The sequence below is a fragment of the Osmerus mordax genome, chromosome 1 (genome assembly GCF_038355195.1).
Source record: "Osmerus mordax isolate fOsmMor3 chromosome 1, fOsmMor3.pri, whole genome shotgun sequence".
NCBI classification, from domain to species: domain Eukaryota; kingdom Metazoa; phylum Chordata; class Actinopteri; order Osmeriformes; family Osmeridae; genus Osmerus; species Osmerus mordax.
This window is the reverse complement of record NC_090050.1, coordinates 14,422,352-14,445,180: the sequence shown is the minus strand read 5'-3', so window position 1 is coordinate 14,445,180 and position 22,829 is coordinate 14,422,352. Positions and strand designations below refer to the sequence as shown.

At 42.0% G+C, this 22,829-nt stretch overlaps 2 protein-coding genes across 6 annotated transcripts in view; one reads left to right on the top strand and one right to left on the bottom strand.

Annotated features, from left to right (window-relative positions):
- sema3fb (sema domain, immunoglobulin domain (Ig), short basic domain, secreted, (semaphorin) 3Fb) overlaps positions 1-5,453 on the top strand; it is a 49,083-nt gene extending 43,630 nt beyond the window's left edge. For 2 of the 5 annotated variants that reach the window (XM_067228459.1, XM_067228303.1), the window contains 6 exons: positions 494-582; positions 714-755; positions 1,487-1,644; positions 1,919-1,986; positions 2,243-2,376; positions 3,285-5,453. In XM_067228459.1, coding sequence (XP_067084560.1) covers positions 494-582; positions 714-755; positions 1,487-1,644; positions 1,919-1,986; positions 2,243-2,376; positions 3,285-3,740 — 947 coding nt within the window. In that variant the 3' untranslated portion in view covers positions 3,741-5,453. Of the gene's footprint in view, positions 1-493; positions 583-713; positions 756-1,486; positions 1,647-1,905; positions 1,987-2,242; positions 2,377-3,284 lie in introns of all 5 variants that reach the window. The other 3 variants (XM_067228383.1, XM_067228150.1, XM_067228225.1) reach the window with 2 other exon arrangements.
- Positions 5,454-11,136: 5,683 nt separating this feature from the next.
- On the bottom strand, positions 11,137-16,466 carry camkvb (CaM kinase-like vesicle-associated b). The gene is made up of 10 exons (XM_067245069.1): positions 16,372-16,466; positions 16,050-16,181; positions 14,677-14,751; positions 13,947-14,085; positions 13,393-13,513; positions 13,111-13,186; positions 12,149-12,285; positions 11,887-11,965; positions 11,674-11,761; positions 11,137-11,499 (listed from the first exon to the last, which is right to left on the bottom strand). The coding sequence occupies exons 1-10, from the start codon at positions 16,464-16,466 to the stop codon at positions 11,137-11,139; spliced, it is 1,305 nt and encodes a 434-aa protein (XP_067101170.1).
- Between the last annotated feature and the right edge of the window lie 6,363 nt (positions 16,467-22,829).

Genomic DNA, 22,829 nt, shown 5'->3' with positions numbered 1-22,829 from the left:
GTCTTGTGGTGACCGCAGAGCGCCCCACAGTGCCTGGAGTCAGAGGAATGTCTGTCCTTTCAGCTGCTGTCAGGAGCAGGCATTCAGCGCCACGTTGGGGCACATTTAAACAGTCATAATAAATCTCAGGTATCCTGCGCTCAGGAATGCCTCTGTTCAGAAATCAAACATGCTTTTGGGCAAGGCGTGACCAGGAGAAATACCTCCGGCCTTCAGGAGAATGGGTCACAGCTAAGAAAGAGGGGCTGAGAAATAGTGTTGTTGAGGTAGTGACAGTGTGTATACTCAAGCAAGTGAAAAAATAGATTGTCATGGTGAAAAGTGAGCTCATAGCACCAGGTTTGAATGTAGACCTCACCAGCTGATTAGCCATCACAGTAAGTGGCTTGATGTTGGTAATGGAATACAGGGGCTGGTTGATTGACTAGCAGTCCAAAGGTCTCATGGTTAGAGGTACAGTATGTAACTCTGAGGTGATTTTTCTGGTCCACAGACAGGGGGACAGTGCAGAAGGTGATTGTCCTTCCCAGAGATGATCTGCAGACTGAAGAGCTGGTCCTGGAGGAGGTGGAGGTGTTCAAGGTGACATTTCCTTTTTCTTTCACTCTCAGTCTTGCGCTGTTTCGCTCTCTCTTTCTCTCATGCTCCCTATCCTTCTGTCTCTCTCCCTCTCCTGGTGTCATACTGTACTCATCATGTTTTCTTTATTCCAGGTTCCTACTCCTATTACGACAATGAAGATCTCATCAAAAAGGGTAAGCGTATCTGTAGCAAATGACCTAATAGACCTATATATTGGTTAGAGAATCAGGCTAGTAATCAGAAGGTCGCTGGTTTGATTCCCGGCCGTGTTAAGTGACGCTGTGTCCTTGGGCAAGGCACTTTACCCTACTTTCCTCGGGGGAATGTCCCTGTACTTAGCGACTGATTGAAATGATTTAGTAAAACCATGTAAGATGTGCGTACAGCTGTGGAACTAATATTTCCCTTTAGAAATTATATTCAGTCTGGGAAAGACAATGAAACAAGAAGTAGGGAAAATGCATTACAGTGTAATGTTGTCTTTTACCGTTATTAAAATACTTGGCCTGGGCTACATGACATCACGTGCCATGACATCACTCTAACAGAAGGTTGTCATTATACAGTGTGCCACGATGATGGATTCAAAACAGTTTTTTTTAACATTGAAAGGTACATTGTCAGTACCTTGAACAATGGCAGTGAAACAGTTACAAACTCGGCATCTCTCCCAATGTCTGCTCAATACTCCTGAGTAGACTATTGTTATGCTAACACAGTGCTCATCTATTTTCTGTTGTTAGATCATCACATTACATTGTTCTGGCTCGGTTGACATCTCTGTCACCTTTAAAATATTTATTCCAGTGTCATCTTTTATTTTTAACTAAACACTGACAGTATAGTTTGACAAAGGACGTGTTCTTCTGTGGTTTGTTCTAACATGTATGTTGTCCCCCACCAGCAACAGCTGTATGTCTCTTCAGGGATGGGAGTGACGCACCTGGCCCTGCACCGCTGTGACGTGTACGGGGAGGCCTGTGCTGACTGCTGCCTGGCCAGAGACCCCTACTGCGCCTGGGACGGCAAGTCCTGCTCCCGGTACTCTGCCTCCCAGAAGAGGTGAGCACAAGCATGTGCCAGGAAAGGAGCTAACGTGGCTGTTAGATAGCTGCATGGCTTATCAAATAACACAAAAGCCTGAATAACCTGTTTAGAATTCTTTGAATGGCCTTCTATTTTGCTGATTGGTACTTACCGATTTCTAACTGAGTGATGTGGGGTTTATTTGGCTGTTGAATGGCCTCATGTAGTGTTGAATGGCTTTGTATGGCGCTTGCAGTTGCTTTATAATATTTTTTCTTCTTATTTGGGAATACTGGTCTGACCCCTTTAGAAGAAGCCGGAGGCAAGACGTAAAGTACGGAAATCCCATACGCCAGTGCAGAGGCTTCAACTCCAACAGTAAGACTTACTTATTGTGGTGGTGAATACAATACATTCCCAATACAAATACACCATAGCTAGTATAACTCAACATATAGTGCTGATTGCATACTGGCAGCAAAATTAAGGGAAACGTTTTTGCAACTAGTCACATTACACCTCCTCCCTCCAGCTAAAAATACAACTTTGAATTGAAGCGTTACTCTTTCTGTGTTTGGACCGTGTGGTGAGTGCTTGGTTGCCTTGGTGACGTCTCTCCCTATGTCTCCTTCAGCCAATAAGAACACTCTGGAGATGGTACAGTACGGGGTGGAGGGCAGCAGCACCTTCTTGGAGTGCCAAGCCCGCTCCCCGCATGCGCTCATCAAATGGCACCTGCAAAGGGACAACAGTGACCGCAGGAAAGAAGTAAGCAGCCTTGTAACGTAACTGACACAGATCCAGAACTACTAGACTGTATGTCCAGTTTTAACATGTACGCTACCAAAGCTTGGCTCCGTAATCTCTGTTTGTTCTATGAACTGTGAACAAGAGATCACATGCAGTGGAGGATTGATTCTTGAGGAGTAGAGAGAAAGAGATCTTTATTAGATTTCCAGATTCCTCCTAGGATATTGTGTTCTCAACATTACTGTACATCTGTTCCTAGACTAAAGTGAAGGAGTCCCTAATGTTTGGTGTGTATACCTGAATATATTTAGTAGTAATCCTTATACTGTCCCAAACCCCAAGTGGAGAAACCCAGTCTCAGTTTCTGAGCCTTAGGCTACAGTTAAAGTTTTATTGTGAGATTATAGTGTTCCTTGTCTTTCATTGGGTATTCTATTGGATGGTGCGTATTCCTGTAAGCATGGTGGACTTGGCCATGCTGCCTAGGACATCTGAATCTGAGTGTAAAAGCTGTCAACAGCTAATCAGAGCCTTGGACGGGGATGCAGTGATAAGCAGAGAAGAGCAATGGAAACATTACTCTTTGCCGTGGAAGTGATTGTCTCATCTAACAGCAGCACACCAGTCAAACTGAATGTGCATGAGTCATGTTAGTGTAAGACTATAAAGGCAGTCAGGACATTCCTATGGTGGCTCTGATGCCCATACTGTTACAGAGAGGAGGAAATGGCAGAAATCTCAAATGACGGATCCTACTTATGTTGTTATGCAAATGCAATTGTAATGTATTCTTTTGTTTCTCTCTCTCTCTCTCTCTCTCTCTCTCTCTCTCTCTCTCTCTCTCTCTCTCGCTCTCTCTCTCTCTCTCTCTCTCTCTCTCTCTCTCTCTCTCTCTCTCTCTCTCTCTCTCTCTCTCTCTCTCCCAGATGCGTTCTGACGGGCGTGTAATGAGGACAGAGCAGGGCCTGTTGCTGCGCTCCCTCCAGCCCTCTGACTCAGGCGTGTACCAGTGCTCGGGCACAGAGAAGAACTTCAAGCACACCTTGGTCAAGCTGCAGCTGGTAGTGCTGTCCAGTCGCGCCGTCAACAACGTGCTGGTGGAAGGTGGAGGCCTGGCACCATCTCCACTCGGGGCCAGCTCTTGGACCCCCAGCGCCGGCCAGTACAAGGACCTGCTGACCATCCTGAGCCAGCCTGAGATGGGCCTCATCAACCAGTACTGCCAGGACTACTGGCAGCAGGGAGACCCCATGATGGGAGCCATCAAGGCCAAAGACCTGAAGGAGCTGAAGGAGCAGAAAAAGCCACGCAACCGTCGGCACCATGGCGAGGGGGGCGAGGAGGAGGAGGAGGAGGAGGAGGAAGAGGAGGTGGAGACATGAGTAGGCCTTGGACTACCTATAATCCCTACCCACCCTACCCCATGAAACGGGGAGAGACTCAATTTGAGAGTGACATCATGAAAGAAAATCAAAAACACGTGAGAAAAAATGAACTGAAGAGAAGCAAGAGGCATCCAAACAAACCCCACACCTCCCTTTACCAATAAGATATATGATACACAGTATTTATTGTAGGTTGTATATAGTATCATTCTGTGGATTTCTTTGTACTTATAGAAAATGCTCTTTGTGTATAGGTACCTTTGGGGCAAATATTATTGTTATTATTGTTATTAATTTTATTGTTGTTGCTGTCATTGCATAATTCTCATCCTTCCATCATTATGAAATGTGTGGAATGTGTTAACTGGCATGCAAAATACAAGTCACTACAAGTCATTGTAAAGATGGAAATGACTGGGGAATGGGGCTGATGGGATTTGTATATTTCTTGTTTCTTGTTTGCTGTGATGTAATGTCAGGACTCATTCTGGGTTCTCCAGGACTTTCATTGACAAACTCACCACGGCTGCATGTGAACTGTAACACAGGAAACTCTAACTATATGCCCCTCCTCCATTTGAACCCACATGTGAAATACCATTAGTTTGATACACTTGCTGTGTTTATCAGCTCTTTTAAGACCTTGATAGTAACTAAAGTAGCATTGTTTTCTGTCACTGCCAGTGGAACTTTGTCAAAGGCCTAATTTCCAGAGCTTAACTAATAGATAAAACAAAAATTGACATCCCCTTTCTGTAGCCTGTAGTTCGTTGTTAGTTGTGGTATTAAATGAAAAAGGAATCCTAAGTAAAAGAACGCCGGATGATGATAAATTAACCATCATAATTAAATATATTCAGCTTCGCATCTCAGGAGACTAAGTGTGAGGTGCAAAAAGGGTTATGGTTTTACATGTTTACGGGCATTATTTTCTCCTTCAAAAGACTGAACTGGATCTTGGGAAGGTAAGATATTGGAAACACTGGCCAGAAGAAAACACATATTTCAGAGTAGTTCAGTTTGAGATTGAGATGACCAGATAATGATTTGACCGGGCAGCATTGTTAGTTCTGAGTAAAGGCAGCCATCTATTTTTTATATGCATTCACATATTTTGATCCTTTGATATTAACGTGAAAAAAGAATTGTCCTTACACAACAGAGCATTGTAACAATGTTGTGACACTAACCAAAATTTTGGGAAGCTGGCTTTTCATTGTGTGCATGGATAAATGTATTTGTTCTGTAATTCTAAAACTTAAAAGCTATGTGTAGTTCTCCTGTTCTTGAAGTGTACTGTATGGTCAATGTCAACTCCAGGTCTGAAACATCGAGAAACACAATAGATGAGCACAACTCCTTAACAGGATGATGATGATGATGCGCTCTCCTCCACTCCTAACTATGGGACAGTATTCATTCCCAGAATAAACCAGACAACCCCTGTTCCTCTTCACCAGGTTACAACAGGGTTTTACAGCGAAATGAAAAAAGGTTGTACAATTTGTTGGTGTTTTTAAGATGTGTCTTTAGTTTTTGAGTTTTTTTGTATTTTGTTATTTTTTGCATTCAGTTATCAATCCTTCCTGAAAAAAAAACTAAATGCACAGAGGTGACGTTATTGTAATGACTTGTGTAAATTACTTTTCCTTCCCTTTCCATTGTGTTGCTAACTAATAAATTAAAGCTCTATATTTTATAAAAATGGAATGCTCCCTCTCATTGTGATGTTTGGTTTGCTGTGTCTATGTTTTGTCCAGACTCTTCTGGATCATGTGAATAAAATATTGTGTCATACAGTATATGTGTATAAGAACATAATGTGTGTCTCTATAGAAGAATTGTCGTGTCATTCTGTCTCATGGCTGTGTGGATTGAGACTGTTTCTAATCACAGTCCTTAAGTTCTACTTGGGTGTGCTCAAGAATGATGTCTGTTTCAAGGCAGGCACTTTATATTATAAGATGGGGTGTTGAAAGAATGATCTACATGCAGGTCTCAGAGAGATATGCAATTCTTTTTGTCAGGAGTATGCTTTTTGTAATCCCATCTGACCATTTCACCAATCAAAATACTGTTTCCCATTTTTCCTGTGCCATGTTCACCCTGAATCAAATGGAGCGGAGGTTGGGCCCCAGTGAAGGAGGTGGTCTCTTGGGCCGTGTGGTTCTGCTTGGCTGTGGTCAGGTCAATATAGCAGGCTTAAATCAGGTCCTGGAGGATGTCTACACCCTGTAGAAGCCTAGACAGCAGAGCATAAGAATGATCTCTAGCCATAAGCCTGGTCACCAGTACATCTAGGTCAGATACTAACCCACAGAGAGAAAGAGAGAAACGACATAGAGAGGATAGAGAGGAGTCCCCTTGACACCTTTCTTCTATGCCCAAGAAGCTTCCAAGAAGACTGAATTCTACCTTTTCTTCCTCAGAGGATAAGGGAATCAGGGAAAGCATGGCCCATCTGTTACAGTGCAAAACTACAGAGGTAAACACAATACAATCATGTTCATAATCAGACATCATTCATTAGTTGAACCCTTGTTAGTCAGTCAGAAGTCACAACAGGCCTATATACACCCATTGGTACCGATTGGTGTACGCTATGAGTGCTGGGGTCAGAACCCATGTCTCAGCTTGTGGCTGCGATGAAGTCGAGTGGGAAAGACACTGCAGAGGTATCTGGGCATTAGAGGACTCTATTGTCACTGCCCACCCTGGTCCATAGACAGAGCTCTGTCCCCCAGCTTATCTGATATCTGCCAGGGAGCAGCGGGGGCAGCCAGGGGAGGGGAGAGAGGGGGGGGGGGGGGGTGGCTGGGTCTGACATCAATCTTGAATAGTGAGACACTGACAACCACGGTCAGATTTCCTGCTAGTGGGAGAGTTAATTTGATATGTAAGATCACAATCAGGCGACTGCCTCTCCCAAATGACTCAGTAAAGGTCAGAAAGCTAAGTCTGTTATTACAAAATATTTCAGGGTTTTGATTCCAGGACACATTTTGACATTTTGTCAATTCCAACAAATGGATGTCGTTTTGCATGCCATATCAGAAATACAGTATGCATGTATTATATTATCCGTTGCAACAAGACCGACCAAAGACAACTAGACTTAAATCTACGCTTCATGACCTTATTCAAGTGACTTAACAATAGAGGAATTTGTCTGACATACAGCTCCTCACTATCAGTCAGTCTGATCAAGGTCTCTGGTCAGTCGTGGCCAGACAGGACATTCTGTGACTATTTACAATCTCCTCCACATCTCTCACAGCTCCCAGCAGTTCCTGGACACAAACAGCATTGTTGGGACGAGGACAAATAGAAGCTGAACCAGTGAGAGGCAGAAGGGGGGGATCTCATGTAGCTGGTCCATTGTTCTCAGGCATCCATTGGTAAACCTTCAGTCATTGACCACTTTCCCAGTCTCACCCACTCTACTACATGAATATGATCATTTGTCCTCAAACCTGGAACAGAAAGCAAATGCCTCTGTTGTATTAAAAAAGTTCAATTAGTGGGAAGTAAGCATGGAAGGTGAAATAAGAAACTCTGCTGTCTTGCAAAGAGAGGGCAACACTGCCACTTGCTGGCTATAGTGAGTGTTGCAGTTTGATGACCGAACAGTGTTCTTTAAATTAAGATAATAATTTCAAAATACATAATTTAAAACTCAAAGATGTAGGACTTTTAAATTAAATGTAAATGCTCTAAATAGCAATATTGTGCTTATTGCACTTAATCATTTCACCCAGCAGGTGGCTAGATAGATTGCTGTGTTGAAAAGATTTTTGTGACATGTTTTGTTTTACTTTGCACCTTTCACAAAGAAATGAATCAAACTCCAGGCAGTCATTCATCTTCATAATGCCTGTCCCTCTGGGAAGGGGATTGTCATGTTAATGATGACTGATGGACTCCAATTTCATGGGAAGCAAAAATTTCAATTTACGCAGTAAATGGGAAGTTTGAGTTTGTATTATGAGGGGAGGACACTTAAATTGAACTGAATCCATCATGCTGGTCCACCTCACTCTAAGTCCTTGTAAAGTACAGTAGCTTCTGGAAAATAAATGATAGCCTTGTTTTACAGCACATGCAAGGGCTCAAATGATTGCGTGGGGACGTTTTAAAACACCAGTCTCAGTCTTGGTGGTACTGGTTGCAGTGGTTGGAAGGGACTGGAAACTAAAAGTCTCATCCCTAAAACGTTTTTTATGGAATATCAAAATTGTCCACAGTGTCTACGACTGGGAGGAATTCCAGCCAATGGAATCCTCTGCAGTTCCACTGGCCACTCTATTGTGGCACCTTCACACATTGTCATTAAGAGGAGGCTAAATTAGGCCAAAACACCCATGACATGGAAAGCTAGAGTTGATAGTGTCTGTTGACAGTATGAGATACACAGCATCACAGTCCTCAGTGTCTTTCCTTGTGTTCTCTTTCAACTCCCCTGTGTTTCCTGTCGGTCTCTCTGTGTGTTGTGTGTATGGGCGTAGTCCCCGGTAACGGTCCAGTCCAGGTCCCCCCCTGATCAGCCTCCACACCTGCAGTCCATCAGCTCATCAACTAGTAGTATTTCCACCCCGGTTTCCCTGGGGCTCTATCTGCCGGTCGGCCCGCTGCCAGCACCACCCTGCCTACTGCCCGTGATTCCCTGCCCTTCCTTTCCTCTATAAATGCCCTTTCGAGTCTCAACCTGTGTTTGGTGTCGTGCAATTGGGTACACTAGCCTAGCCCCCTGTAACACTGACACACAATGGCAAACAGTATGTTCACAAGGACTGAGACACGAGTAAACAGGTGAGTCGATTTTTATTAGCATCAAAGTCATTACCTCAGTCAAGGAGTACAGTACAGAGCTTACAAATTAGACAGGACCTACAGTTGACCATGGGTCCTGGTGACCACATTTAGAAATACACCAGATGCATGGCAAAACCAACAGACATTTCCTTCTAACTATTAGTGGTACAGTATGCACTGAGAAAAGCATTGCTTTAAAATAGTTTAACAGTTTTTATTTACGGTCTTTAGTTAGACAATGAATCACACAAAATGGTCTATTCACATGAATATTTTTCTCTGTAAAAAATCAACACATTTGAACAAATTAAAGATGTATTTTAAATATCAATAAAACATCAGACCATTCACAGGCATATTTTTCAAATGGATGTCATACAATGGACAACAAAACAACCTATTTGACCAACATTTTTTTACATCAAATAATACCTCCACAGAAACGTATAAGAAATATCCTAAAACCAAGAGTAAATAGGTATAATAAGACAAATAACAATGAGGGCACTTATAAACCACATGTATCCAATTATGGTGTGCATCTCTTACAGGAACTGTCAACAGACAGTACATTTACCGTTACATGAGAGGAGCTACCTTCTGCACATAAGGTGCACTTAGGGCGGCACAGAAGAACTCAGGTCACAAGCGTGACAATTATGATCCAAGCTCTCCATCTTTGACAGTGTGTTTGTTAAGTGACCATCTAGACAGAGGATTAATTGTTGTCAAGGACTACAGTAAAGGCTTTCAATTACAGAAACGTCCACTGTGTACAGGACACCAGTATATAAATCACAGTTTCAGCAGCAAATTTAATATTGCTTAATTTAGAGTTATTACAGAAAAATACCTCATTATTGAAATGAAAGGGGACAATAAAGTGACAGAGATAGGACAATTTGTTATTATTCTGTAGATTATTATTATTAGGATAGAATGCAATCAGTTATAAACAGGGTTCGAATTACGGGGGGGCTTGGGGGGGGGGGGGGTTGACCCCCCTAATTAAGACTTGGACCCCCCAAAAGAGGTAAAAACAACAGGTTGGGGGGGTTGATACACTCCCTGGAGAAGAAGTTGACCCCCCCGATTGTCATTGTATAATTCGCACTCTGGTTATAAACAAACAAATATAAATAAAATAAATTTAAAAACATACATAAATATGAGAGTTCTAGATGTTTTTAAAACAGCAATGTCTAATGAATGGCTTACTATTTAGCAATAGTTATGATTACACAATCCTAGTGTACCCCATGTGACATGAAGGCTATATATTTATATATATATATGTGTGTGTGTATATATATATATGCCTAGATAAGGCTAGATATATACTGGAACTAAGTATTGTACTTGATTTGGACATTGAGGCTTAAAAAAGAATAAGCAACACAAAAATATGAGTGAGAAACACATTGATAAATGATGGATAAAAGTATACATGTCATGAGGCATTTTATTAAATCAATATAGGAATGAGCTACAAAATAAATCTTTGATGCATAGTAACTAATATGTAACAAGGTCATGACTAGTTTCATATCACTTACATTTACATTAGTGGCACTCTGTGATGTATATAAAGTATGAATGACAAAACGTACATGGAACTGTGAAGGCTGTTTGAAAAAAAAAAAGTGCCTTCAAAACAGCTCACCATGTGGAGTACGCACAACAGACATCGGTTGGCGGAGAAAAATACCTTTAGGTCTCCTGTCAAAAGGCCAGTAAACGATTGTTGTCAACCAAGTGCTTACAAATGCAAAATAACCAGCAAAACCTTAGAATGCATGCTGTTTCAGCTACTTCTACAAAGGTCTCTATATATATATACAGAATCTTTACACTGACAGCCATGAGGTTCTTTCCTGAGCAGAAAGCTGGCAAAGGAGCAAAGAGTGGGAAGCTGCCTATCACAAGCACTGGGCATACCCCAGTAACCATAACTAGCATCAGCAGAAACCCTACAACTGCCTACAGTTGCACAACATATAGGCTACTACTATTAAAAATACATTAACCTTCTTTAGGATACTTTGATGAAAAGGAGGGAAAATATTAATGTGTTTTTACTGTAATACTGTGGATAGTCAACACTACAGCACAAGAGCAAAGCTGTTCATTACTGTATTGACTGCCATGGTAAATAAATACTGTATGAGTAGGACTGTGGAAAAAGTTCACAAACTTGTCTCATTAAAAAAGATCTAAGCTCTTTTGGCACAATAACGTCTTACCCCTTTTATCACTAAAGGGTGTAGTTCAGAGAGAACATTTGAGCTGTAAGCTATATTATAGGCCTACAGTAAATCTGGTTCTCATAGAACATATGGAAGAAGATGTGCTAGTATCAAGACATAAAAAGCCATATTAAAGCGGGAGGATTGTTCGGAAAAAGACATGGAAAAGGAAAGCCAATACAATTCAACACTCAGGAAAGATAGCACACAGGCTCTGTGAGACGATACAGATGCTGCAAGTGAAAGAGAAGCAGAGTCAGTGTCACCATGCTAGCAGCTAATATACAGTGTGCAAGGGTTAGTGGATGTCACAAGGAGGGACAGAGGACCAGCGCTTAGCTCTGCTCGTCTCCAGCCTCAGCTGCCAGTTGGAGAGGAGGAGGAGCCTCTCCATTACACCGCAATGAAGGGTCAGCTTCCTCCGGGGCTGGGATCGCCTGCTCGGGTTCAGTGTCTGGGACACACACTTCGGCTGCAGCCTCGGCTGTTGCCTGGCTGGTCTCCACACCTGCAGGGACCTCTGGGCCAGCAGCAGACTCACCCTCTGGGACTGTGGCTGCAGTCCCGGTGGGGTCAGCCTGGGGGGGAGCGGGGGCTCCGTCTGCAGGGCTGGCGGCTGCAGCGGGGCTTGCTGCCCCGGAGTCGCTCTGCTCAGGTGCCCGCAGTCTCTTCATGATGGTGGTGACACGAACAGCTTTCTGTGGAAGGAGGTGTTTAGAGTCTGAGGACATACTCTCTTCCTGTACTCGACTCCGCATTGTTGGCTAACAGCTTCCACAATCGTGTAGTTATATTTGCACCATTTATTGTGCGTATTTAATTTCAGATTCACAAGGTCTAAAACTGATTAGTCACAGATAAAATAGGCTTACCTTCCATTTAGCTTTAGCAAAGTTTTTTTCTATTTGTGCACAAACATTGTCCTTAATGTTTTTATCTGAAGCTGCATTTCCGGAAATCCTGAGACCAAAAAAGTGTGATTTGTCATCATACTTTAAGTCACTATGAGACATTTCTCAAACTGACAATAATATTAGTAATAAAAGAGATCATTATGGAATATGATTGAGACAGATTGAACAAACCATTCATGATTGATGGCCTCTTGAGCAGTGAGCCTCAGGTCCTGATCCACCTCCATCAGACGGGCTACTAGACTCTTAGCTGAAGAACAAAATAACAAGGAAAACATATTATTCTTTTTCCATACGAAAATGTACATGAATTGATTTAAGAAGACTTAACGAAACAGCTGCAGGGAGATACTCTAATTTGAAATGTTTACCCAGGGAGCTGTCACCATATTGTAACGTTATCTCTTGTGTATTCATTTAATCTTAAAAGTACCTGAGTCTGAGATGTCATCCCAGTATGGAGAGTCAAACTCATAATCTCCCGCCAGGATCTTCCTGAACAGGTTCTTGTCATGGTTCTCAAAATCATCATCATCAGTTTCATCGTAGAATGGAGGGTTGCCTGACAACCTGGGAGTTGCAAGTTAAAAGAGGTTGCAACACATGAAAAACGCAAAGGGGTTCCCATTTTCATTTGTTATTTGTGTTCATAAAACGTGCATTTCGCTGGTATGTAAAATTGCATTTAGGTAGTTTGTAAAATTATGCCGGGTTATGCCATAAGTCTGTTGTGAGGTTGAATTGTTTAACCTGCACCCAAAAACCTAAATCCTTGGATATTGTACATGTAGCAGTGTATATAAGCATTTACATTTAGTCATTTTAGCAGACGCTCTTATCCAGAGCGACTTACAGTAAGTACAGGGACATTCCCCCGAGGCAAGTAGGGTGAAGTGCCTTGCCCAAGGACACAATGTCAGTTGGCATGACTGGGAATCGAACTGGCAACCTTCGGATTACTAGCCCGATTCCCTCACCGCTCAGCCACCTGACTCCCCATAAGCACTTACAGTATGTACATGTAGCAGTGTATATAAGCACTTACAGTATGTACATGTAGCAGTGCATATAAGCACTTACAGTATGTTCATGTAGCAGTGCATATAAGCACATACAGTATGTACATGTAGCAGTGTATATAAGCACTTACAGTATGTTCATGTAGCAGTGTATATAAGCACTTACAGTATGTACATGTAGCAGTGTATATAAGCACTTACAGTATGTTCATGTAGCAGTGTATATAAGCACTTACAGTATGTTCATGTAGCAGTGTATATAAGCACTTACAGTATGTACATGTAGCAGTGCATATAAGCACTTACAGTATGTTCATGTAGCAGTGTATATAAGCACTTACAGTATGTTCATGTAGCAGTGTATATAAGCACTTACAGTATGTACATGATGACTCCCATGGCCCAGCAGTCTACAGGCCTGCCATATCTCTGTCTACCAACCACTTCTGGAGCTGGAAGGACAGAAACACAGCCAAGACATAACACTCTGCAGGTGACATAAGACATAACACTCTGCAGGTGCTTGTGTGCTACAGTGGACCTCCAGAAAAAGCTCGCCTGAACACTCAAACACACCACACCCAAAAGGCTTTCACAGATACTTTAGTTAATAGGATCATATTGTGCTGTGCTCTCTCTCCTTCAGTCTGTTCCTTACCCAGGTATTCTGGTGTCCCACAGGGGTCTTTGATCAGTCCATTCTCCAGCTTGGCGAGATGGAAGTCGCTGATGACTATTTTAGAGTGCTTCAGGCGGTTGAAGTACACTAGGTTCTCCAGCTGGGAAGATGTACAACACCAGTTTGATCCTTTTTTGCTCTACATTTTGCATATATTTAATAATAAATTGGATTATGTATTTAATCAAAACATGAAGAAGACTTTGTTATTTTATAACTGAGATAAATATTGAAGCAGTCAAATCCTTCTGACATCTTTCCCCCAAAAAATGGCTGAAAATTACAGTCTCAAAAATCAACCCAGAAATGGTGAATTGGTGCTGTGTCCAGCTGAATCAGCCACTATGTTAATTGCATTGTAATAAATGTGCTCAAAAGAACCCCATGTCTACAGTTTATGTCTGATGTCTAAGGATATCAAAATGAAAATCATAATAGTAAAACGTGATCCTGGTCTCTGCATGGTACACAACAGTTGTAGCTGCTGCAGTACACAGCAGTATCCCCTTGTCCCCTTTTGCTCTGTGTGTTACCTTCAGGTTCCTGTGGACAATGTGCAGCGAGTGCAGGTAGGCCACTGCTTCCAAGACCTGGCGAACCACATTGCTGGTGTCGCGCTCTGAGTAGTAGCCCTGGTCCAGGATCCAATCAAAAACCTCTCGGCCAGTTGCACTACGGGGAGGATTCCAGACATCATGTATGGTGTTGGTGTTCTCTGAAAGATCTACTTCTACTCCTTTTTAACCATTTCTTTACAAAAGCCTATTTGAAATGCATGTCACCTTGAACATACCATGACACATTTTTATATTTAAGAAGATTCTTTGCTTTTGTTCCTATGCAATTAAAACCTTGCCAAGAGGTAAGACTTTCTGACAGAACAAAATTACAAATTAACTTAAGCGTTATAATGAAATGATTTCCTATGTCTGTCCTCTGATCTCTGATCATTTCCATATACCCAATATCAAAACCTACAGACCAATGCAATCATTGAGATGAGCTTCCTTCATTTAACGTATCCCTTGGAATGCATCAAATCCCCAAGAACACACATTGATGAGAATATGGAACAGTCAGCCATGAATCCTATCTGAATACCAAATGAAGGTTGCAAAAGGGGAGTTCAGAGCTGTGCTCATATCTACAGGGCCTCAGGCTAGTACGGCAGCTCATTCCCCATGAGTGCATAATCAACATAGGCCTTTGCAGCCGCAAACACAGGAGGAGCGCAATCGTCTACAATCAGAGGTCTGAACTCACAGTTCAAGGAAGAGAAAGTACTCTTTTCTGGTCTCATAGACGTCCACCAGCTGGAGAATATTTGGGTGCTTCACCCTGGAAAGAGCAGACCACAGGGGTAGAAGGCAGTCAGGGGAATTACAAGGTGAATCAAAGGGGGCTGCAATCATTCAAACAGATACACAGATACGGTACACTGCTGCATTAATGCTCATGAATAATTTACACTTCAATGGTCAAGCAAGTCATCATGAAATGAGGCCAGGGGAAATAACTGTATCAATAAACATAACCTAGTCAGTTTGGCATGAAAACCTGAGATACAGTATCAATGTCTAAACTAAAGTTAAACAGGTTTAATTTTTTTAAACTTTTATTGCTGCTCTCGTGAGCAGCCTAAAGATAGTTTGCTGTGTTGCTGGACAATGACTCAATGACACTTATTGAGGGACTTGTTGCACTTGTTGGTTAGTTGTAACTGATTTAACTTCTTGTACTCGCTGTGAATTATATTATTGTTGCTTGCTTTCCTACAGGTACACTCTTGCACTTTTGAGGTTCATGTTTAAATTGTAACTTGTTTAACTACATGCTCTTATGTTTCTTCCCATTGGCACTTATTTGCTTTTTACAATGTATGCTTCATGTTTTGGCTACCCGCAATGTTTTTGAGGCTATCTTGTTGTTTATGATCATTGACCTATGCATTTTTGTAAAGCTCTCTCTTGGAAGTCGCTTTGGATAAAAGTCTCTGCTAAATGAATAAATGTAATGTAAAGTCCAGTAAAGGCAGGGTTAACAGAGAAACCAGCCATGTAAAGAGGAGGACTGTAAGTGGTATATATTTTGATGAGTGCATGTGTGTGCCTGGACAACCACACATCAGCACTGTATACAGCATCTGACCATGACCAAGACCAGTGACTGAACCAGTTAAGAAACAAGCAGTCAAGTCACTGTGATAGCAAGACGGCAGTCAAATTATTCAAGCAATGTCAGGTTCATCTTCCATTGCACTCTTTTTCCTTTTCACTTTGTGTCTTTGTGGTGCTAATGTGTGTAACAAACTGTTTGAAAGGGAACAGTTTATGTTAATAGAGATTCTACTGAAGAGAGAGGTAATGATAGAGCCCTTCTGCAGGCTGATAAGTAAAAACTTCAACAGAAGAAAAACGTCTGAGATCAACGGTATTCTAGAAAACGCTACTTGTGTGATCATCAAGCAAAATTATCATTGCATTTACCTTTTAATAAAAAATCTATTTTTCTATAGATATTTACAGTAGCCACACCGTATCTCAAAGAATAAAGTAGTCGAAACAAAGCAGTTTTTTACCTTTTTCAACCCTCACAGTAATACAGTGGAGCTTTGTGGAGGATAAAAACAGACTCACATCTTCAAAATGAGGATCTCATTTTTTGCAGCCTTCCGAACTTTCCTGCCATCCTTTTTCAGGAACTTTTTGCACGTGTACATTTTCAGTGTGTTCTTATCCTTGGCCCTGAAGATCTCACAGAACTCCTCTCTGAAGAAAAGGGCAAAAGCGTACAAAGTGAGTTACCCTTTTATCATTATGGCCATGATATTTTTTGTATTTTTTGGTGAGATTAATCTTAAGAAACCTTATCACACTGTCACACCAAGCTGGTGAGAGTGTAAGATGGAGGTCCCTGAGGGCAGAGACTACATTGTGCTTCAGCCAGCAGCATACTTACGATTTAACAATCTGTCCCAGGTCATATTTATCTGTCACCTCAGAAGGATTACTGTAATCCTTCTTTTCTCCGATTGTTAAACAGCCAAATGGCATGGCCACTCCTACCCTGGAAAAAGAGAGAGAAAAAGAGAGAGCTGTCCATCAACATAATTCATTCCTTCACTGAGGTCACCTTTACCAGACTACATTATGTATGGTTATGTCCTTTAAACTCTGAAATGGACCTGATACAAAAGTATATTACTATTTTCAACATCAACACCCAGTAATACAATATCAACAGTAAAAATACAGTATCACTGGAGTAACAAGCATTTCATAATCCTGCATTAACAAACAACACAGTCCAACAGCCCAGATCAGTTATATGAGCATAGCCGCAAGACTTATTGTTAAAACCAGATCCAATGTCAAACAGGATGGCTGGGGGATGTAGAACCAGGGGAGGTGTGGTGAGAAGTGCCGCAGTGTTGGGAGTCAGGTGGCTGAGCGGTTAGAGAATCGGGCTAGTAATCAGAAGGTCGCCGGTTCGATTCCCTTCCGTGCCTAATGACGTTGTGTCCTTGGGCAAGGCACTTCACCCTACTTGCCTCGGGGAGAATGTCCCTGTACTTACTGTAAGTCGCTCTGGATAAGAGCGTCTGCTAAATGACTAAATGTAAATGTAAAGTTGGGTAGGACTGTCAAGTAAGTCTTACCCAGTAAGGCTGCCAAAGCAACAAGTGAAGCATTTCCAATGAAACAGGAGAGTGAGCGATTATTGCCCGAGCCACCAATCACACACTAAGGCAAATGAAAGTACTTTATGAGCTCTGCATCACACTTATGCACCTAATTGCAGAGCTACTCTCTTTCTTTCAGCGCTGAGTGAAATTAGCCCACAACCTATACAACTGAACTGCTGAGAATTGGGATTTTATGACCATCCTAATTGCTGTAATGTTATGTTTGTGAGGGTAATTTGTTTTTTCCTCATTGGGTTTACAAAGCTTGTGGTGAATCAGTTGTTGCAGGGGCAGATGGTGCATAACAGGGCATCGCAGTGTATTCCTTCTTTCAGCTTTTTATTGCTATGGTTTAAATCCAGTCACTTTTCACCTGTCACTGTACCACGAGATGTGTGTCTAATCTTCTCTGCAGCTTTGATGAGGGAAGCTAGTGGTACCATACTGTAGTGCTACCAGTAATGTAAGGATTTCACAGAAAAGGAGGAACTTGATTCATTTATGGACACAGGGGAGGACGGCTGACTATTGGTTATCATTAGCAAAGATGTTAAATTGTTCAGAGAGATCCACACCACTGATGTGGCATGTGACAACGCATGACGAAATCTGCATGACTGCAATCTGTTCCACACAGTCTTGCGAACTGAGTAGAAATTCAATGAGCTGCCTCTGTGTGACAGAGGCAGGCGAACACATCTGAAATGCTCTGTTGAAGGTGTGTTGTGTGGCCAGAGCAAGGGGATGGCCTTTGCCCACTCTCTGCATCAGTCAACACACAGCTCAGTCAAACTCTGCTGAGAGAACCTCCAGCAGAGGAGATCTTACAGATGACGCTGATGTGGTGCTCGTCTGGCAGACAAGCTGGGTAGAATTGTATGAAAATCTTTCAGTAATGTGCGAGGAGCAGACATTCAGACAGAGAATTTAATTCAGGAAATGGCTACAAGACATGACGGGGGAAGGACATACTGTATGGGGAAAAGGCAGAGCAAGTTATATACAAAAAAGGGTTTTTCATGGTAATGTTCAGAGATGTTAGTGTGCTTCCTTTAAGGATATGTTATTTTACTTGTCATTCTTTTAAGGAGACCACAGCTACAAGGCACTGACCTTGAGTAATGTATGCAATTTAATGGAATATTTGAACTGCCCACCGTTAGCATCTAGCCAAGCTTTTTGAGTGCTAGTTCCAACCATAATCTTTCTATGGGGAGAAAATATGGATTGTGGTAGATGCTTTGGAGCACTCTGTGTTAGCAGGCTGAGCCAACAAGCCTGCCAAGGGTGGTCTATGAGAGCACTGATGGGTTTCTGTAGATGCAGCTAAGAGTTATGATCCCATAACAGCAAAGAGCTTGGATTGTTACGAGGCAGCAAGCTGTCTCCATCTAGACGAGGTGACGAGAACATTAGATTTTTCTCTTTTCGATTGAAATCAGTGTTTAAATCCCATAGCTCTTGTATCCAAATAAGCAGGGATTCAGTTAAATACAATGATTATGTCCCGCCATGCTGAGACTGTTAAACACTGCCGTAAGAGGGATTATTTACCTGTTGGCATGATCTGAGCAATACAGAATGAAAATGTCAGTATCCTGTCTTTCTGTCTGTATGTCTGTTTGGGATGTTACATTTGCATGCCATCTGTGCCATGGCAGACTGTTGCATATTTTGAATTGTCTATTGACTATACAAAGCATACATCAAACTTACACTTCCATTCCTCTGGGAGTTTGTTGTTGTTGTAAAGATGTGTTTTTTGAGAGTTTTGTGGGGGGGTTTTTTTTGTGAGTTTTTTTTTTTTGTGAGTTTTTTTGTTGTTGTTGAGAGTTTTGTGCTTTTCTAACAGTTTGAGATGGACAGGAAAGGAAGGGGAGAGAGAGAAGGAAGACATGCAGCCGATGGCCCGGGCTAGAATCGAACCCAGGCTGCTGTGGCAAGTGTTCTATCCATGCCCCTCTTCTGGGAGTGTTCATGCAAATGACAGCTTAACTTTTCATTTTCTCTCTTTGTCTCTTTCCCTTTTTCTAACTCTCATTTTTGTCCAGCCTCTCTCTCTCTGATTCATGATCATTTGAGCAGCTACCTCTCAGGAACATTGCAGGGCACTTAAACATCTCTGACATTATTTCTTTTTTATTCATCTTGTTTATCCCTAAGTATTGCTCAGGACTCTAATACCGCTCTGCTAGCAGCTGAGAAAATGATAATGTCAACATGGGTCCAGGGAGACAACCATGAAGGCTTAGGACAGCATTGAGAGAAGGTTGCTCTAATCACAAATGTTTGTCTTTGCCTGTCTCCCACTCCAGGGGATGGAGGTCATAGAATGAAAGGCTATGAGTACCATATATTACACCCATTAATGCAACCTCTGTGATCTCTTTCTATTCTTCTATTTCTATGCTTTGACAGAGTATGGACATTCTTAAAATCAGCAAGCCTGACTTGAAGTACAAGAGATAAACTTTGTGTATAAAGATTGGCAGCAGTCAATACAATATGTCAATAACAATAATAGTGTGCCATGGAGGTTTTTTAACATGGTGTACAGAAGAGAATGAAAGAGAACAAACATCCAGTGCAGACTGGCTGCAACACACTGAGGAGCGCTGACTGCATGCATTGTCTTGATTTCTCCCGAATTAACAAGTAACAAGTGATAATTGCAGGAAAATTGCCGGTGTGGAGACAGACTGAAGAGTTGGCTGTAGTTTACTTAAACTGGAAGACAGGACCAGGCCTAATAGCTGCTATAAGTATGGGCTTAATGTCACTGGTGTCAGAGGGAAAATAGACACAGTCAAAGGTTGCCCCCGGCAACCTCTTTTAAATGTTCCGACTATTTGTGAAGAAGTAAACAAATAAATATGAAATTTTCAGACAACTTTGTGGTTTCCACTGGATGGCCCATGACCCCCTCTCATACAGGGCCTGTTACATAAGCTCTACTGCTGTCTCTTCAGCCACAGTAACTGTAAAGTGATGACAGATCAGGACAACATATCTAACCTACCTGCAACCCATCCATTCATCTGTCCTACAACATCTTAATGTGAGGGAAGGATCAGAGCGGAGAGTCATTCTACCAGATTTCCAACTCAGCACTCTTCTCAATGTCTAAGAACAGGAGCCCAGAATATGTGATCACAACATTGAGGGCATGAGATCTAAATCATATTTGGTAAAGGCAATAAAAAAGCAAATGACTGCACTCTGCTGTTCTGCTCTGAAGGTTATAAGACACAATCCATTCCAATATGTAAATAAGTTGAGTCGTGTTGTGTGACAGCAAAAATATGAATGCAATATTGAACCTTTATGGATGACAAGGAGCAAATGAGGGCCAAAAGAATTCAAGACCTATGCACTTAAATATTTACTGTAAACAGGGTAGGCAAGGATATTCAAGGTCCGATAATAATTTGACTCTGTGAATCGTTGTCTACAGATACTTGGCAATAATTTCCAGGTTACAATATTTTTTGTGATATGTCATTTTTAAATAATTCCTTTGGAAAGCTAAGAAGTATGGATGCAAAGTAGTAAAGGAAAAATAAGTGCTAACGCTGTGAGTTATTTACTTTATTCTGTACTATTGTCACAGCACCTCATCACCGAACCTCAAAAGAATAATGACTTTCAAACTGTGACTTAAAGAGGAAATGTCTTGTTTGGAATTGTGCAGGGATACAATTGTGTGCCCTGTTCAAAAGCCTTTTAGTGCAATAAGTTGGTTACATTTGTGAGGAAGTAATCTGGAGAGTGGAAAGTGAAGTCTGTAATGAGGAGCGAGGAGAGGGATAACAAGGCTGGATTGGGAATAGGCGAGTGAGGAGAACAGGCATCAATCACCAATCTGCGAGAAGGAGGATTAGAACGACGTCTGAGAAATGGAAAAGAGGGGACGTAATACTGTAGGCTTCATTTTTCACGGCTGCCAGTCTGAGCCACTTTGGGCCTGTGTCGTTATGTCTCTTGTGCTCAAACTGGGAGCAAGAGTGTTGTTCCGTGTCATTGCTCAGCAGTAGACTTTGAGCTCCAGAAGTTGGCTCTCCCTGTGTCATAATTCCCATCCCTCTCCAGTCTCAGACCCAGGGCCCGTACCTCCTGTCTGTTCCTTCCTCCAGCCACAGGCACTCCGACTCTAATGAATTCATTACATCCCTCATTTGGTTACCAGACAGCGCATGTCAACAATCATCTAAGCCTGACAGTTTTGCAAAGCACCAGAATGAATTGTATGGCTGATTCAAGGTCCATGATGGGGAATATTTAGAGGTTTGTTTCTCTAGCGTCTTCTCTCTGTCTATTAAGATCAGTTGTTGCTATTCCGTCCAGATTTCTCACTCCCACTGACTCATCCACTATTGTGGTCTCACACAATTCAACTTGCAGTGACTTGCTGGTATTATTGATTGGACCAGTAACAACTTACACTAGTCTCAGCAACAACTGACAGTATCCTTCTCAATTCCTTAACTAATCCTGTGTCCTTTTGATCACAGCAATCATCCGGCCTCTTGAGATTTATTCTCTATGACTTATCAAAAAAGTGAATAAACCTCGGGCTATCCTTCCACACAGTCTACTATCATTCCAAACGAAAAGTAACAGAGTACCAGGAGGTACATGTACATGTACAGAGGAGCTTTTTACAGGCCACAGATAAGTGCTGTCGTTGCAGGAAAAATGAGCCACAGTGAGAAATAATGAGAGGATAACATAGGAGGTGTTCTCTATCAATTATTGCAGCCTCTCAGATGTAGATGACAGATCCCTGGAGCATGAGAGCACTGCAGCCTGTGGAACTGCTACCTCAGCTCGCACGCTTCCTCCTTTTACAGCTCCGCCACAACGACATCATCACTCACTTCCTTAGAGCTGAGATGAGCGCACGCGCTCTCTCTCTCCCCCTCCCCCCTGCCCAATCTAGCTGGTGAGGGACGACTGCATCCCATCAGCTTCACCGTCCCAATATCATTTCCAGACCCCTCGGGACATTTTCTGTTCTCCTACCAACCCTTGTGCAGCATAGGAAGGAACCTCCCTTTAGGGCTTGTTGTCCCCTGTCAAAAGTGTTAATTTCACTGTTTTATCTTTATATAGAAGACGATTGGAGGAAATAACCTTAGATTTGCACCCACAGCTCATTGTTCTACAGTTTGTAAGCTGCAAGAGAACAAAAGAAAAAATATCCCTTACTCCAACTTTTACTTTTAACATGACATGGCCTTAGTAATTGGGTCACGGAAACCGAATGAATGTAAAGCACTGGAAAGTTAATTTCCATGAGCAATCTGTTCAGCAAAGTTATCTGAAATATTAAAACAAGCTTTCCAATTATGTTTTATGTAGATGCTTCTATTGCAAAGAACATATAGTGTATGCTGTATGTAGCAAATGTATGTAACAAAGGCTATCTTCTAGAGAACACTGCAGACTAAAGTGACTCATCTGGTGTAGATATGAGAACTGCTAGATGTAGAGAGCATTCTGTCATCCATACTGCTACAAATGTAAACCTGTCTTGATTAAACAGACCCAGAAAATCCCTCCTGAGGGAGTGTGTGTCCTGTGTGTGTTAGAGTTCACTACCTAGCGTGCATGCTGGCAAAGAGTGAAGAGATGTACTATATGTGTCCTTTTAGATTTGCATGGACTAGGTATAGGCAAGCTAATTTTAGCTTCACAAATGTCCCTCCTGTCTGAAATCATGAACCTATGT

Excerpts from the sequence above, each read along its gene's own strand:
- camkvb (XM_067245069.1), bottom strand. The coding sequence starts at position 16,466 with ATGCCATTTGGCTGTTTAACAATCGGAGAAAAGAAGGATTACAGTAAT. Across the intron at positions 13,514-13,946 it reads TTGTCCACAGGAACCTGAAG|CTGGAGAACCTAGTGTACTT; the intron begins GTAACACACAGA and ends ACATCTTCCCAG. Across the intron at positions 13,187-13,392 it reads TGGGACACCAGAATACCTGG|CTCCAGAAGTGGTTGGTAGA; the intron begins GTAAGGAACAGA and ends CTGTCCTTCCAG.